This window comes from Myotis davidii, unplaced genomic scaffold (assembly GCF_000327345.1).
Source record: "Myotis davidii unplaced genomic scaffold, ASM32734v1 scaffold68, whole genome shotgun sequence".
NCBI classification, from domain to species: Eukaryota; Metazoa; Chordata; class Mammalia; order Chiroptera; family Vespertilionidae; genus Myotis; species Myotis davidii.
This window is the reverse complement of record NW_006300376.1, coordinates 6,858,208-6,874,947: the sequence shown is the minus strand read 5'-3', so window position 1 is coordinate 6,874,947 and position 16,740 is coordinate 6,858,208. Positions and strand designations below refer to the sequence as shown.

The 16,740-nt window shown below is 38.6% G+C and overlaps 1 protein-coding gene across 6 annotated transcripts in view; it reads right to left on the bottom strand.

Annotated features, from left to right (window-relative positions):
* The window catches only part of ASCC3 (activating signal cointegrator 1 complex subunit 3), a 243,464-nt gene that overhangs the window by 16,302 nt on the left and 210,422 nt on the right, over positions 1-16,740 (bottom strand). For all 6 annotated transcript variants that reach the window (XM_006777223.2, XM_015572736.1, XM_015572735.1 and 3 more), the window contains one exon: positions 15,055-15,279. In XM_006777223.2, the coding sequence (XP_006777286.1) occupies positions 15,055-15,279 (225 nt within the window). The remainder of the gene's footprint in view (positions 1-15,054; positions 15,280-16,740) is intronic.

Below are 16,740 nucleotides of genomic sequence, written 5' to 3'. Positions count from 1 at the left end.
CATGTGTCACCTCTGACATGTGTGTCATAGGTTCGCCACCCCTGGCCGAAGCTGTCAGTTGGACATTCCCTGAGGGCTCCCAGACTGCGAGAGGGCACAGGTTGGGCTGAGGGCCACTCCCCCGAGTGCACAAATTTTTGTGCACCGGGCCTCTAGTATATATATAAAAGCCTAAGTGACTGGACACCAGATGAACAGATGACAGGATGACCAGCCGATAGCTTAATGTGCACTGACCACCAGAGGGCAAACACTCAATGCAGGAGCTGCCCCCTATTGGTCAGTGCGCTCCCACAGCAGGAGCACCGCTCAGTTGACAGACGGGCACCAGACACTGGGCTGACAGTTGGTGAGCGCAGCTGCAGAGACAGGTGCAGTGGGGCTGGAATGAACAGGAGCAGCACAGCGCCCAGCCCAGGCTCAGGCTCCTCTCCGGTCACCTGCCACTTTGCGCATACTTTGTGCTGTGCAGGATTGACGCGGATAGTGGACTAGAACCTGATAAGCTGGCCGGTAAGGCCAGGCTGCAGCAGCGTGGAGGTCCACTGATCCCCAGAGGCCAGGACAAAGCACCCCACTGGTGCATGAATCCATGCACCAGACCTCTAGTTTACATATACCCTTCAAGAAGGGTTTAAAGTGGTCCGTCTGTCCTCTTCCCTTACATAACAGAAGAATACAAACTCCAGACAAATTATCATACATTTAATTGATCATATTGTCTGAACTAATTTTGTCAACACAATTTTTGAAAAACAAAATTTTAAATTAATTGAATCTATCATTTTGTTATAACTACATCTTAATATTTGATATACAGGCATTAAATATATTTTCAAACAAAATTGAATTCTGGATTTAAATAATCCAAGGGTAAAACAGAAACTTTGAGCACTGTGACCACCAAATTAAGATAACTTCATTGCAAGAAATAGAATTGCTGGCTTAGGCCACACAAAGGAAAGCTAAGTCATTTACTGTACATCAAGAATTATGTTATCAGGTGGATAAAAAGATGTAGGTCTAAGGTCCATTATTAACATTTTCTAAACTTCAGTTTAAAAAGTCTGTGAATGATGATGTAATGTACAACATGGGGAATATAGTCAATAATATTGTAATAATTTTGTTCAATGCCAAAAGGTTACTAGAATTGTATTGGTGATCACTTCATAAGGTATATGGATGTTGAGTAACTATGTTCTATACCTGAAAATAATATATGTCAACTATACTTTAATAAAAAAAAACCCAAAACAAAAAATCCCACCACAAGAAGAAATAGTCTGTGAACTTAGTCCTTAGTGTTTTCAAGACTGGCTGCAGGGTGTCTTGGTGAATTGACATGGAGTAGGCTCCAGCCTCTCTACCCGTTTTAGCATTCTGATGACTTGCACCCTCTCCTCCTCCCTCTCAAGGAACCTGTTCTCCTTTTCCTCACATCCCCCAAGAGCCATCCTAAAGTATGGAATGATAGTTAGTGTAGGGGTTACAATGATCAGGTGAAAATAAGATAATGACAAAGGTTGAAATGACTAGATAATGGTGCTACTTCTGTTCAAATTAAGCAACATAAAGATAATATACTATGAGGCAGATTTATTTAGTCTAGAATGATTAAAAAAAGATTTTAATTAATTTATAAAAACAGACTGTTATATATAGAATGTCTTGAGAGAGCAACATACTATGGAAAGATCATAAAAATAATGAAAGTCTGAGAAATTCACGGCCAAGAGGAGCCAAGAAGACATAACAAGTGAATATAAGTGGGTATCTTAAATGAGACCCTAGAACAGAAAAAGAACATTAAGTAAACTGGAGAATTCTGAATGAATATGGACTCTAGTTAATAATAATCAATATCAGTTCATTAATCATGACAAAAGTACCATGTTAACATAAGTTAGTAATAGAGGAAAACTGGGTATGAATATCTGAAAACTCTGTTCTATCTTTGAAACTTTTCTGTAAATCTAAAATTATAAAATAGAAAGTTTAGAAAAAAAACAACTATGGAAATTCATCCCAGGCAGCCTGTTAAAACATTAATTGTTAGACATCTGCTAGGAAATAAATGTACTACTTAGTTGAAGAGCTCCCAGCAATTTTACGATAATGGGAAAACCGGAAAAAAGCTTTCTTGATAGAAAGGCACACTCCTTTCAAGGTTCAGGTCAGTGGTAAATAATGACCCAATATTTTGTCAATAATTAAAATGCTATAAATATGTTCATAAGAATCTTTTTCAATAGCAACAGTTGTTCACAGTAACTTTCTCCTGAACTTTTACCCCCAGAAGGTTAGCATTCAGGAAGCTCAGCTGCTGTCTAACAAACTTAATTAATCAAAAAGTCATTTCCGAGTTGTAACTATGAGTAAAAGCGCTTCAAGTGCGCTAGCAAGCCTACAAGTTAATCAAAATGCTAATGCAGTACAAATTAAAGTTGTGATTAACATTTCACAGTAGCTGCTTAAGTGAACTGATCACACAAATGGGTTAAGCATTACTCATTTCCTACAGCCCCAACCGGGAAAAGGGTTGTTATGTGGGTATGAGGAGAGGAGCTGGGGGTAGAAGTATCCTTCATAATAGCATCATATCGTCAATAAACCATCACCAATTGTCTTACAAAAGCTTACAGGTAGAGTCACTGTGCAGGAAATAGCCTTCCAAATTATATTACAGTCCTTGAAGGGAGATTGTCTATAAATCCATAAAAGTAAAGGTGTTTAATACCTCAAAATCCACACATTTGTGTTAGTTTTGGAAATGCTAAATGCATCAGCTCCATGTTGCTTCTGAAATGGGGAATGGTGCTTTGTTTTAGGTGTTCTGCTGTAGAATTAAAACATAGCTTTCATATTAGAAGATGATTCTGCACTCTACAGTTGGAAGAATAATCACTCAGGATTAAGTTCATTTAGAATTACTTGTTTTTAAATAGTCACCCATTAATAAAACTTCATCAGGCTCCTATGCCAAGACATGAGCTCCTGGCAGCCTGTCCAGGACTGCAGCCTGAATTAGACTTCCCCGCCTCTATGAATTTGATAAGGTCACACTAATGTTTACAACAGACTACATGTGTTGGTAGACAATTCAGACTTGGCAGATAATCTTTAAAACATTATGAGAATCTACATATAATAAATTGCCCTTTTCAATCTTCTCCTAAAAAAGAACTAGATAGGAAAAAGTGAAGTATTTATTCATCCCATTCACCCATGACATACTGAGAGATACTATGTGCCAAGAATTATGCCCAAGTCACCTTAACAGTCAGTGACATTATAAATAGTTATTGATAAGGTTCCAGCATACCTTGCATGGTACAAAATCCTCCAAATGTATGCTCATAGTATTAATATTCCTTGAAACATACTTATAAAAGAGATATATCTAAAAACTTAATAGTGCAATTTTCATTTTAGGATAATTTAAAAACTTGAGTTGCAATTATTAACTCTTCAAATTGTGGACTACTAACTATGTATAATCCAATTTTGGAAGTCTAAAAATTATTTACTTATAACCCATCTATCTTTTCTTCAAAATAATTTGAAGAAGTTTTCTGAAGCTTATTGTGCTATGCTCTCCATGTAAAGGTAGTTTGTTCATTTAGTCTAACTATAAGCATTTAAAAATATGAGAGGATTCTACTAAGAACACATAGAAAATTTTATCTACCATTTTCTGTATCAAAACATTTCTTAACAAGAATTAGACTAAGGACTTGACTAAGTACTCCTTTTGTTAAGCTCCGTAATACCTGGACTATTTTCACTGGTAACTGTATTTGACTCTATGATTCTAAAACTTGTTCATTTACTTGACACTGACATTCTTCAATACACTGACAACCCACAGAGCCTGTGCTTAGTGCACCCATAGGTAAATAATCCTCAAAGGTTACATTAGCCTTGCTCCATGGCAGCTCTATCTCCTGGCATTATCAAATATTTCTATGCTTTTAATCTACTACAAATGGGAATCATTTATTAATGGGAATATAGACCCAGGCATAGTCATAGTATTTTTCAGTTAAAAGAATTAGGCCAATAAGAAATATTCATATAATCATATTTTTTTTTGCTTCCCTTATCAGATTTTTCCTATTCTCAGATCCTAAAATGCACATGCATACATATCTTGTTATTAATTAACATACTTTTTAAAAAATATATATTTTATTGATTTTTTACAGAGAGAAAGGGAGAGAGATAGTTAGAAACATCGATGAGAGAGAAACATCGATCAGCTGCCTCCTGCACACTCCCTACTGGGGATGTGCCTGCAACCGAGGTACATGGCCTTGACCGGAATAGAACCTGGGACCCTTGAGTCCGCAGGCTGGCACTCTATCCACTGAACCAAACCAGTTAAAGCCTAATTAACATACTTTTAAAACTAGGTTGAAGATGCAATGTTTTTTTTCAGAATAATAGTGGGTTCTAGAAAATTATAGTACTAGTTATTTTACATGTAATACACTTCTAAAGTTATTAAGATCTACACTAATAAAAGAGAAACATGGTAATTGGCATACGACTGCTACCCTTCCCATTGGCTAATCAGCGAGATATGCAAATTAACTGACAGCCAAGATGGTGGCCGGCAGCCAGGCAGCTTGAAACTAACATGAGGCTTGCTTGCTTCAGTGACTGAGGACTCCAACGTCCCCCACCTGCCGCCGCAGGCCTCTGAGTCTGCAGTTTAAGAAACTATGTAACAAACACAGAAGCTAAACAAAACCCCACAAACCAGCTTTAGTCCCGGGCTTCAGCCAGCAGGATCGCAACATTGTATGCAAAGGCCAGAAACCTACTTTCAGCAGCAGAGGCCTAAGAGCGGGAACCAAGCCTCAAAGCTAAAGCTGGCCCACAATTTAAAAAAGAAAAAAAGGCGCGGTTGGGAGCTTCAGTCACCCCCAGCCTGAAAACAGCCCTCAGCCCCTCACCCAGATTGGCCAGGCACCCCAGTGGGGACCCCCACCCTGATCCAGGACACCCTTCAGGGCAAACCAACTGGCATCCACCCATGCACCAGGCCTCTACCCTAATAGTAAAAGGGTAATATGCCTCCTGGCACTGGGATCAGCGGAGCCGAGAGGCCTCCTGGCACCGGGATCAGCATGACAGGGGGCAGCGCCCAAACCCCCTGATCGCCCTGCGGCTCTGTGTGTGACAGGGGGCGGGGCCACAACCTCCCTATCCACCCTGCTCTGTTCGTGACAGGGGAAGGCGCCCCAACCCCCTGATTGGCCCTGTTCTGTGTGTGACAGGGGGTGGCGCCGCAACCTCCCCATCGACCCTGCCTTGAGTGTGACAGGGGGTGGTGCCCCAGCCCCCCAATCGGCCCTACCCTGAGCATGACTGAGGGGGGCATCACAACCTCCCGATCGCCCTGCTCTGTGCATGACAGGGGGCGGCGCCCCAACTCCCCAATTGGCCCTGCTCTGAGCCCGACCAGGGGCTGCACCTAGGGACTGGGCCTGCCCTCTGCCACCCGGGAGCAGGCCTAAGCCAGCAGGTCGTTATCTCCTGAGGGGTCCCAGACTGCGAGAGGGCACAGGCTGGGCTGAGGGACCCCCGAGTGCACAAATTTTTGTGCACCAGGCCTCTAGTATTGTTATAAAGATAAAAATGTCAGGTTATTGTGTTGAAGTTTGGGCTAAACAATAACTCCACCAACAACCTTTTAGGATTTTATTTTTGCAAATTTAAGAAGGTTCTCTAAATGGAGAAAAGTATAGAAATTGCCTTTATTTATGCAGCTTATTAAAGTTATTTTTTGACTAGCACTTTTTATGACAATTCATCAAGCCTTTTAGAACATATTAACATTAATTTGAGTAGTAGATGAACTATATATTATTTCATCTGTGAAAGAGAAGAGTGAAACTCAGTAGTTCAAAAAGACAGGCATTATGGAACATATATATATATGTCTGTCTGACCGGTAGCTATGATGCGCTCTGACCACCAGGGGGCAGACGCTCAATGCAGGAACTGCCATGATGCGCACTGGCCATTTAAAAATAAACGGTACCACGGACCTGGCACTGACAAACCAACTCAGCTTCTCCCAAGTGGGACACAGGCCCCACCACCACTTCGGAGCGACACCCCACCAAGTTGCAGTTAATGCTGCCAAGACCCCATGGTGCAAAGCGCAGCCCATAGCCCAGCCCAGCCCGGAAACGGTCACTGTGGGTGCCCAGTAATGACATCACATAGCAACACCTGGCTTCCTCTCCCTAGCAACTAGCCTCCTTGAAGTTTCTTCAGCCCAGGAACCCGACTTTCTTTATAGCCAGGTGCAAACATTTTATACTTTAACCAAATGTTTGTGAAGCATTTTCATGTGCCTTATCTCATTTGATCCTCACAGTTCTGGAGTAGGTAGATAGGAGACTCAGTAGAATCCTATTTTCTTTTCATTAGCCGGAAAACAGAGAGTTAGTACGTTTAGAAACTTGACCTGACTGAAAAGAAATGGTGGAACTTGAAAATAATTTCACGTTTTCTCACTGCGCAGAATATAGTCAAACACTGCTGCAGCTAAATATTTTACCTTTTGTTCTCCCTGCGTGATCTACAAGAATAATCTGCTGGGTGTTGATATTTACTACTGTGTTGCTGACAATTACCTGAAAGAGAAGTTGGGGTGTTTCACTGGGCTGGAAAAAGTTTAGCTAAGTCAGAAAGCATGTCTAATTAAGCAAGTTTATCTATATATATAAAGCTCTCACTGGCGCCAATCACACGCGTGTGTTTCAATCTGTCATTGAATTTGGTTGACCACTTCTATTATAGAGAAAGGGTGAATAGCGATATTAAAATATTTCTTCTAATTAATTTCCTTTCAATGTGCATGAATCCGTGCACTGGGACACTAGTATAAAATAACAGCTTCTATATTAAAGTTAGATTCAAGAATTTATAAAACAGAGGAAACCATCATAACATGGCTCCTTAAAGATCTTCCTTTCAAGAACTGAATCACATAGATTATTATTAAGGCAGGTCCTCTAGTTTACTTTTGCCTATTTCCATTAGGGCAATGGAACATGAATTCAATCTGTATAAAGATGTTCCTTTATGTAGAATATAGGACTTTATACTTTTGCTCAATAGTTAAGAGAAGATGTCTGCTATCCTTTGGGGAGTTGCTAGTTCCACATCTTGGGGCAAAGAATCTCTGAGATTGCTTATTGCTACTAAAGGTTTGAAGATTTTCAGAAAAGCATCAGTGAGATGGACAAAGGCTATCTCCAAGGATTTCTCAATAGTGGTGGTGGTGATAAGCCAGTGAAAGAAGCCAATAATCCAACCTGAGCAGAGAAGGCAAACCTTCAAGAAAGAAAGAGGAATATAAAATGTATGTATGTGTATTTTAATAGTAAAACTATGCATAGGTTGTTCTAGTGTGCACATACTATGTATTACAGGGTCATCTTGTAATTCTGTTGGCATTTTCCTTTCTCCTATGGTTGTATCTCCAGTCTGACCTTTCCCCCATTATTTCCAATTATTGTAGTTTTAGGAAAGAATGTGGGGAAGTTAAGTGATTAATTCATGGTCAATCTAGCATACTATAAAATCCTCAAGAAGAATCATAAGCAGTTGCTACAAAAGAAAAAAAAACAAATAGCACATCAACTGAACACTGTAGAGTGATATAATAAAGCAATTACAAATATCAATCATATCAACAAGTCCCTCTTCGAAACTGGTTAAAGTAATTATAGACAGACTGTTGAAAAGGGAACTGGAGTAATTAATGGAAGGTGATTTGAGTACACAATGAAAAGGAGGGATTAATTTAAAAATTCTTAGTTTAAAAAAAGTGGAAATTCCTGTGAAGTTCTCACATTTTAAAACAAATTCTGACAAGACCACAAGTACAATTTTAAAATCCATTTTTATAGGACAATGAAATCCTTATACGATTTGGCTTAGTATTGCATTTAGGTAGTTTTTCATGTAAATAAAAATGATTTTAATGTAAAGACTTATGGCATTTTTAGAAAAGATCAGAGATATTAGGGCAGGATTTAGAGTCCAGGTTTCCATATGTACTGCCTCAACATATCACCTTTAGTTTATTTAACTTCTCTGAACAACAATTCCTTTGTTCTTTGATTTAAAAAAAAAAAAAAAACAGTGTGAGGGAGAGAGCTAATCAAAACACCAGGCACTTATCACCAGTTCTAGCTTTGCCATAGCATTTGGAAAATTTAGACAAGTCATTTTATTTTTTGATACTTCTTATTTGTAAATTTTCCACCCATAAAAGCTAACAAAGTTTTTTCTTTGGTATATTTGGCACAGAAATTATGCCACATCACTTACTACATTCTACAAGTATGTTTTAAAGTTAACATGATCAAGAACAGGAGCTCAAAGGTGAATGGCAAGAATAATCAATTCCATAATTGTCCAATTTATAAATTAGAATATTGTAAGATTAAAAAATTGAGATATGTATAGAAATTTTTACCCTTATTTTTGTTGAGTGGGATGGAAATGGAAATGTTCATAACAGAAAAATATTAAAAGGAACCATAACAAAAACACCGTAAAACAAAAGAATTGACACAAATGACCTTGATTCCTAACTTTAGATGGGTACAAGAGAAGGCAAGCTATATTGTATTTTCTGACTTAAGCCAGAGTAAGTTACCACTACAACAACTATTGTTTTCTTTTGTGAAAGATTACCTAGGACATAGGTAGTCAAAATTAAAGAGTTTTCATAATCTAAATGATGGCTTAAGTAAAAGGTATATTTCTAGAAAATAAAGGGAGAATAAAAATCTCTAGAGTTAAATGACTATGGAAAAGCAAAGAAATAGAACTATTGAGAATGAGGATACGAAGACAGACCTAGTTCTCTGAGTTCTCAAATTGTTGTTTACTTTAAACATTAACACTAATGCCCCACTCTTGTAAGGTACTACTAGTATTTTACTCAGGCACTGGGGTTAAGTAACTTTCCTAAGCCTTATACTAAAATAGGAGCAGAGTTGAATTTATAGTAAAAGCTGGTGGCACTGAGTCCCACACACAAAACACAAGGTCATTCTGATGTCCCATGAGGGCAACAGTGTACTTTTCAATCAGCCAGCAGAGCTGTTGCTTGGAAAACTGCTTGAACTAATGCTTTCTAAGGCTAACAGTATTCACACATCAAATGAGAATAGGGTACAATCATTAAAATGGACAATCAGTCATGGAAAAGTTTATCTACTCTTAATTTTCTGCTCAAATTTTCCAAGGGCAACACTTATATTCTTTCCTTTTCCTGGCTTGCTTCTGTCATAATCTTACAAAAAATTTGCAGAAATAAGAGATTTAAGATATGAAGCTTGTTGCCATCTCAGGACAACTAAGTTTCTTTCTAGGTGACTTCTGAAAAGCCAAGCCAACGTTTAAGAGGGTCATCACTAATGTCTGTAATCTTATATAATAAAAGCCTAATATGCTAAGTGTCTGGTTGTCCGTTCAACCAATCAAAGCGTAATATGCTAATGATATGCTTAGGCCGCTCAACTGCTCGCTATGATGTGCACCGACCACTAGGGGGCAGACAGTCAACCAGTCACTATGACATGCACTGACCACCAGGGGTCAGATGCTCCGACCAGGTTAGCTTGCTGCTGGGGTCTGGCCAATTGGGACTGAGTGAGACAGGCTAGACACGCCCTGGAGCCCTCACGCGGTCCCTCCCCAGCTGGCCAACCTCCTGTGCACCTCCCCCACCCTGATCATGCACCGGTGGGGCCCCTCAGCCAGGCCTGCACCCTCTCGCAATCTGGGAGCCCTCAGGGGGATGTTGGAGAGCTGGTTTCGCCTGATCCCACAGGCCAGGCCAAGGGACCCCACTGGTGCACAAATTCGTGCACCGGGCCTCTAGTTAATAATAAAGGAAAATTGCACACTCAATGCCTAACAATAGAGAACTCATTAAATAAACTATAACCTTCATGTGAAGGCATAAAGTGCAGTGATTATGCTTGAGAATACTTAATGTTATAAATTATTAAGTTAAAGGTTATAAAATAACACAATAAAAATTTGTAAAAGAAACAAGTGAAAGGACAAGTGTGTTTGTAAATGTACAAAGTAAAGGAGCATCTAAGCCTCTAAATACAAAAAAGAACTATAATAACTATTTTACTCTAGCTAATAGATTTTTTTTCTGGAGGAGGAAGGGTTAGTAATTCTCAAACTACATCAGGAGTATGCAAGAATTGGGGAAATAAGTAAATATATTTTGATTAGTGAGAGCCAGGTTTCTCACAGGTGGAGAAAGGAGTCATAAATTAACAAGGGGGGCAGGGGGGGTACTAAAATGAACCCTTTGGTGTTGGATTGAAATTAGAGGTATTAGAATGAACTCATGATTTTATGAATACAAATGTTTTTCACACATATAATCATACATACACTTATAGGTGAACAACTAGATATAGATGTCTGTGTATATATAGTTCCATTTCCTAGTCTTGCCCACGAGTGGGTCTAGAGGCGAAGACACCCAGGTAGGGACGGAGTCAACAGGTACTCAGTTTTCAGTCTCTAAAGCCATTCTCTGATAAAAAGCACTAGGGCTCTTTGGAAAAATGGCTGATTCCAGGCCTGGACAGGGGAACAAGCACAAGACGCCAAAATGCGAGGTGGTGTTCACAACTTCCATTTCCTAGTCTTGCCCACGAGTGGGTCTAGAGGCGAAGACACCCAGGTAGGGACGGAGTCAACAGGCACTCAGTTTTCAGTCTCTAAAGCCATTCTCTGATAAAAAGCACTAGGGCTCTTTGGAAAAATGGCTGATTCCAGGCCTGGACAGGGGAACAAGCACAAGACGCCAAAATGCGAGGTGATGTTCACAAAATGATGGGGCATGTCAACGTGATCCAGGACCTAGTGTGAGAGGCCCTAGTGGCTGACACTGAGACTATATAAGTAGCAAACTAAATGACAATAATGGATTTTACCTCGTAGAATAAAACAAACACTCGTGAATCTATACTTACACAAATAAATAAATAAATAAAGTTCTTTCTTACAGTAAATTCTGGGAATAAAGGAAATAGAAACCATAATAGTAATAATTATTTCAGACAAAAATCACCAATGGATACTGAAAATAATGTAAGAAAGTATGATGAGAAACAGAATATTTGCATAATCTCAAACCTCTAAGTATCTTGCACAAGATACCAATTAATTACAAAAGGGAAAAAAGTAACTTTGCAGTGGAGAAGCCTGGCAGATACCACCATGTGCACAAAGTAAGCGTCACCAATAATGAGACATTCATGTCACATGCTTCCTGATGATACACCGAGAGGGTAAAGCATCATGTCTGTGGCATTCTTGACAATAAATTATAACTTCAATGTAACTATGAGGAAACATCAGGCAAACCAAATGGAGGGGTAACTCTATAAAGTAACTGGCCAGCACTCTTCAAAAGTGCCAAGGTCATGAAAGAGGAAGGGATGTTAGTGGAGTGAAATTCAAATTGATAAAATTTGAATGAAGCCTGTGGACTAGTTAATAGGACTAGATTAGTATTGAGGCTAGATGTTAACATTAGGGGAAGCTGCGTAAAGAATATAGTAAAATGTTGTTGTTACTTTCTTCACAAACTTTTTATAATGTATGTTTAAATTTTATTTCAAAATAAAAAATTAAAAAGCAGCTTCATAAAAAATTTAAAAAAGGAAAGAAACTCATATTCATGGGGGTGAAGACATTACTATAAATTTCTAATTTTGATGTTTTTCCAGATTTGCTACTATGAAAATTAGTTTGATAATTAATGAGAAAACTATTCTCTTTAGATGTTATATATGAAATATCTAATAGAAGCTAAAATTCTGAATCCTTTGCCCTTTTAGCAAACTTAGAAACAGACTCCTTTAGAAATTGCTAATTTCTATTACCACATAGCCTGAAAATCATTACTGACTGAATAGTGAAAAAGAAAGTACCAGCAAGTTGATTAAATAACTTTTAGATATGCTGCACCTATATACACCTATTAAGTATATCTACATGTAGAAAATTTTAATTCCTCCTGCAACTTTTCTCCAACCCTTTCTGACCCCAGGGTTCATTAACAGGTCAGTGTTTAAGGGGGGAAAACAGTTATAGAAAACACAAATGGGTATCCAGGGCCCTAGCGAAATGTTAGGAACTTTAACCCTCGTTTATAAAGTGTGACTAATGAAGAGTGGCAAATCATCTTCCTAGAGAGATAAACCATGTGTTGGTTACAAAAAGGGTGTCAATAAAATTTATGTGTTTATTATGACCTTACTTCCCTTCTAATTCCTGATAAGTTTATGCTTCCTCTAATTTTAGGAAATATCTCTATTCATTTAAATGATAAAACTAAGTTTTCTTCTGATAATAAAATTTTTAAACTCATTTTAAAACATTTAAACATTTTAGAGAAGCACAAAGAATAAGTTAAAAATCACCCCAAATCCTGCTACACAGAGATGGCTACTGTTAATCTTTTAGTGAATCTTCTGAATATTTAGTGAATCTGGTGAATATTCTGAGTCTTCTCTCTGGGAACATATTCACATATAGATGTAGATACTCTACACAGATGTAGAATTCATAAATGAAATTGTAATATTCTGCAGTGTTCTACAGCCTGAGAGATACTTATTTTTAAGTCTTCAATTTTGCAAATGATTCCATAATGTACTTGTATAGAAATCTTCACAGATTCATTATTCTACTTTTAAAACCATCTGAGGTCATTTGAAAATTTTAAAATTGTTTCTGTTACAGAAATGTCATAAAATGTAGAAAATCAAAATCTCTTAAAGTCACACTTGGCTATGCTTCTCTTACCCTGTTCCTCTCAATTTCCCAGTAAATAGCAGCCCCAGCCTTCCAGCTGCTCTGGAGAAAAGCTTTGGAATCATCTTTGGTTCCTCACTTTCCCTAAAAATTCTGTCCAATTCATTAGCAGAATCTGTTAGTTCTCTTTAAATATATATATAGATAGATCTATATATATCTATATATATAGACCTATCTATATATATAGATATATATATCTCGGATTCAACCAATTCTTACTAATCTCACTCATACCAATGTGGTCTAGACACTTTCAAGTTATAAAAATCATTGACATGGTTTCAGATTCCACACTGCAACTAATCTTTAAAACAACATCACATGTCAAGGTTTCATATGTATCAAAGAAAAATTTCCACAAGTATCTGAAAAGGCTATAAAATTACTCGTCTCTGTGAGGCTGGATTTTCTTCATACACTTCAACTAAAACATATTGTAACAAACATTGCAAAAGGTGACTAATTTACCTGGCTTCTATTAAGCAAGATATTAGAGATACTTGCAAAAATAGAAACAATACTACACGTTTCACTAATTTTTATTATTTTGGAAAATAGTTATTTTTCATGAAAAATCATGTTATTTATATTAATGTGTAGTGGATTATTATTGTATTTTTAAATGAATAAATATTTGAGAATTTCTGTTTAATTAGTATAGTAACTATTCATAAATATATCCCACATAACCATTAGTGAACCACTGCTCTAGTATCTTCCCTCTCTTTCAGAGTAAAATCCAAAATCCTTACCATGGTTTACAAACTCCCTACATGACTTGACCCCATTTTTTTCTAAAATTTCTTCTCCTACCCATCTCTGATGTCTTTCTAATCACTCCTTCCCATCTTCTTTACAATGGCATCCTTGATTTTCCTGAACATACCAAGTAAGTTCCTACATGAGAGTCTTGGAATTAGTTTTCTCAGTGTTTAGAATACTCTCCCCCACATAAACCCGGGACTCACCCCTTCCTTTAAATGTTTCTTAAATGTTACCTTATAAGTAAGATAGTCACTAAACACCACATTAAAAATTGGTGCAGCTACTGTGGAAAACAGTATAGAGTTTCCTCAACAAAATTAAAAATGAAGCTGCCCTTTGATGCAGCAATCCCACTTCTGGGAACATATTCTAAGAATCTTGAAACACCAATCAGAAAGACTATATGCACCCCTATGTTCATAGCAGCATTATTTATAATAGCTAAGATCTAGAAATAGCCCAAGTGCCCATCAGTAGATGAGTGGATAAAAACGATGTGGTACATTTACACAATGGACTACTACATGGCTATAAAAAAGAAGGAACTCTTATCCTTTGTGACAACATGGATGGGCCTGGAGAGTATTATGCTAAGCTGAGTAAGCCCGTCAGAGAAAGATAAATAGCATATAATCTCACTTAAACGTGGACTCAAATGAGCAAAATAAACTGACGAAGAAAACAGAACCAGAGGCATGGATACATGGGACAGACTGACAGCTGTCAGAGGGGTAGGGAGTGGGAGGGTCTGAAAAAAGGCAAAAAAAACAAACAAAACAAAACAAAAAAGAAAACTCAACCCCACAAACATAGACATAGACAACTGTATGGTGATGGGGTGGGAGGGGAGAGATTAACCGAAGACCAAAGAACATATATGCACAGCCCATGGACACAGTCAACAGTGTGGTGACGGCTGGGGGGGTGGGGGTGGGAGTGGGGCAAAATGGGGACATTTTCTAATAGTGTCAACAGTAAAAAAATAATACAAATCAGCACCTCCCATCTTTCTCTATATTTCCTTTATTATATATTATACATTATTATTATTATTTTTAAATAGCAGTTTTTACCCTTTGACATATTTTTGTCTGTCCTTGTCATCTTGACTGGAAACCCATGAGAGCTGATACTTTTCTGTCTCATTCACTGCTGTATGCTCAGTGCTAAGAAAAGGGCCTGGTAATCCTGGTAATAGTTTACTTTCAATACATTTTGATCAAATGAATGACTAGAATTCATATTTGCTTTTCCTTTGAAAATTCTTGATTTGATTCACCAGGTTTTTCTTTAAAATGCCACAGTAAAAATGTTTAAATGCGAGTATATTTAATTCTAAAACAACAAAAAAGAAGTGATGGGAGAAAATGTAGGTATTAGAAATGACTTTCATACCTGACACACTCTGAGAGCTTGGTCCAAGACAGTTTTGGTATCAGTATCATAATCTGGGCAGGGCAGCATGGCTCGGCTGAGATGTGCCTGTAGCAGGAGATGTGCTTTGGTGTGAGGGCTGTCAAATGAATGAGGGTTTGATTCAAAGGGAAGACATTTTGCCAGTTCGCTATTCATGTGATCTTCATTATGCCTTACTGGCAAATCTGTGTATTCTTCCGCATCCTGAAAAACACACACATCCGTATATATTATTGTGTTAGATCAAAGGTATAATAATTAATGTACATCTTAGTTTTAATTACTGACATTTAAAACATGGTTTAGAAAAATCATCGGTAACCTTATCCCTTAACGATTTTGCTTTGTTCAATACTATCCTATCTAATAAAGTGGGAATATGCAAATTGACTGTCACCCTGCCACAAAGATGGCGGCGCCCAGTCCCCTTAGCCCTGCCGAGGGAGCGGCAGGCAGGCAGCGCAGCCAGACCCACCCCCAGGAGTCCTCCAGTCCTTTCAGTCCCACCGTCGGTGAGCTGCAAGCTGGCCCCTCAGAGAGCAGGCAGCAGGGCCAGCCTGTGGGTCGCTACGGCGACCAGGCAAGCAAGCCCTGTAGAGCAGACAGCAGGGCCTGCTTGCCCATCACCGCGGCGTTGAGTAGGCAGGCCCTGCAGAGAGCAGAGAACCACAGGGAGTGGGCCTAAGCCGTCAGTAGGACATCCCCTGAGGACTCCTGATAGGAGAGGGTGCAGGTTGGGCTGAGGGAATCCCTCCCTGATGCACGAATTTCATGCACCGGGCCGCTAGTTACTAATATGTAAGGAAAAGTAGGTAATGTGCAATACATGTGAAATTCATGAATGCTTTTCTTATTTATACAGTCAACAAAAATAACAGCAACTCTACTAGGCATCAAATATCATGCTTGACACTGGGCCCATGCAGTGAGCTAGAGACTAAAAGTAGATCAGAGACAAAGTTCTGTCAAGTGTAATGAATGTATGGTCAGTACAGAGTGCTGAAGAAACATTCAATTTGGGTACTTACTTATGTTAGTGGGTCAGAGAAAGCTTTTTGGAAAAAGTAATATTTAAGATCTATAGATAAATGGGAGAAAAATGGTGGGGCTGGGATTAAGGGGGAGCAGAATAGGATTGGTGAGGTAAGAAAAGGGTGAAGACTAGGATTTATGTACTATTTTAGATTAAATTAATTTGTTCAAAAAGTTTCCAGTTCTACATGTAGGGAGCTTGGGAGCTACCACTTTGTCCTAACAACAAGTAAAAAGCTAAACAGACTGAAAAATCAACAACTCTTCTTGGCTCCATCCGAGGGGAGGACACAGGAAAAACTGTTGTCCCCAACACTGGAAACACAGGCAAATTCAGGGAGTCACCGCTAAGAGGAGCAGAGATTCATAAGCTGAAACTGACAGGGGAACCGGTGCCAGGGTGAGAAAACCTTAACTGCAATTGAGGAATGGTGGGAGGCTCTGTGTGGACAACTCTGAGTGCTAAAAACTCTGGGGGGACAATCATAGGGGACTCGCACAATATTGTGAAATTTATCTTCAGGAACTTGATCAGATTCCCACAGTTAATATTAGAGAAATATCTTTTTGGGGTTTTCTAGCAGGGGGAGGCAAAATGTACCACTCTGAAATATGCCAAAGCACATTGTTCTT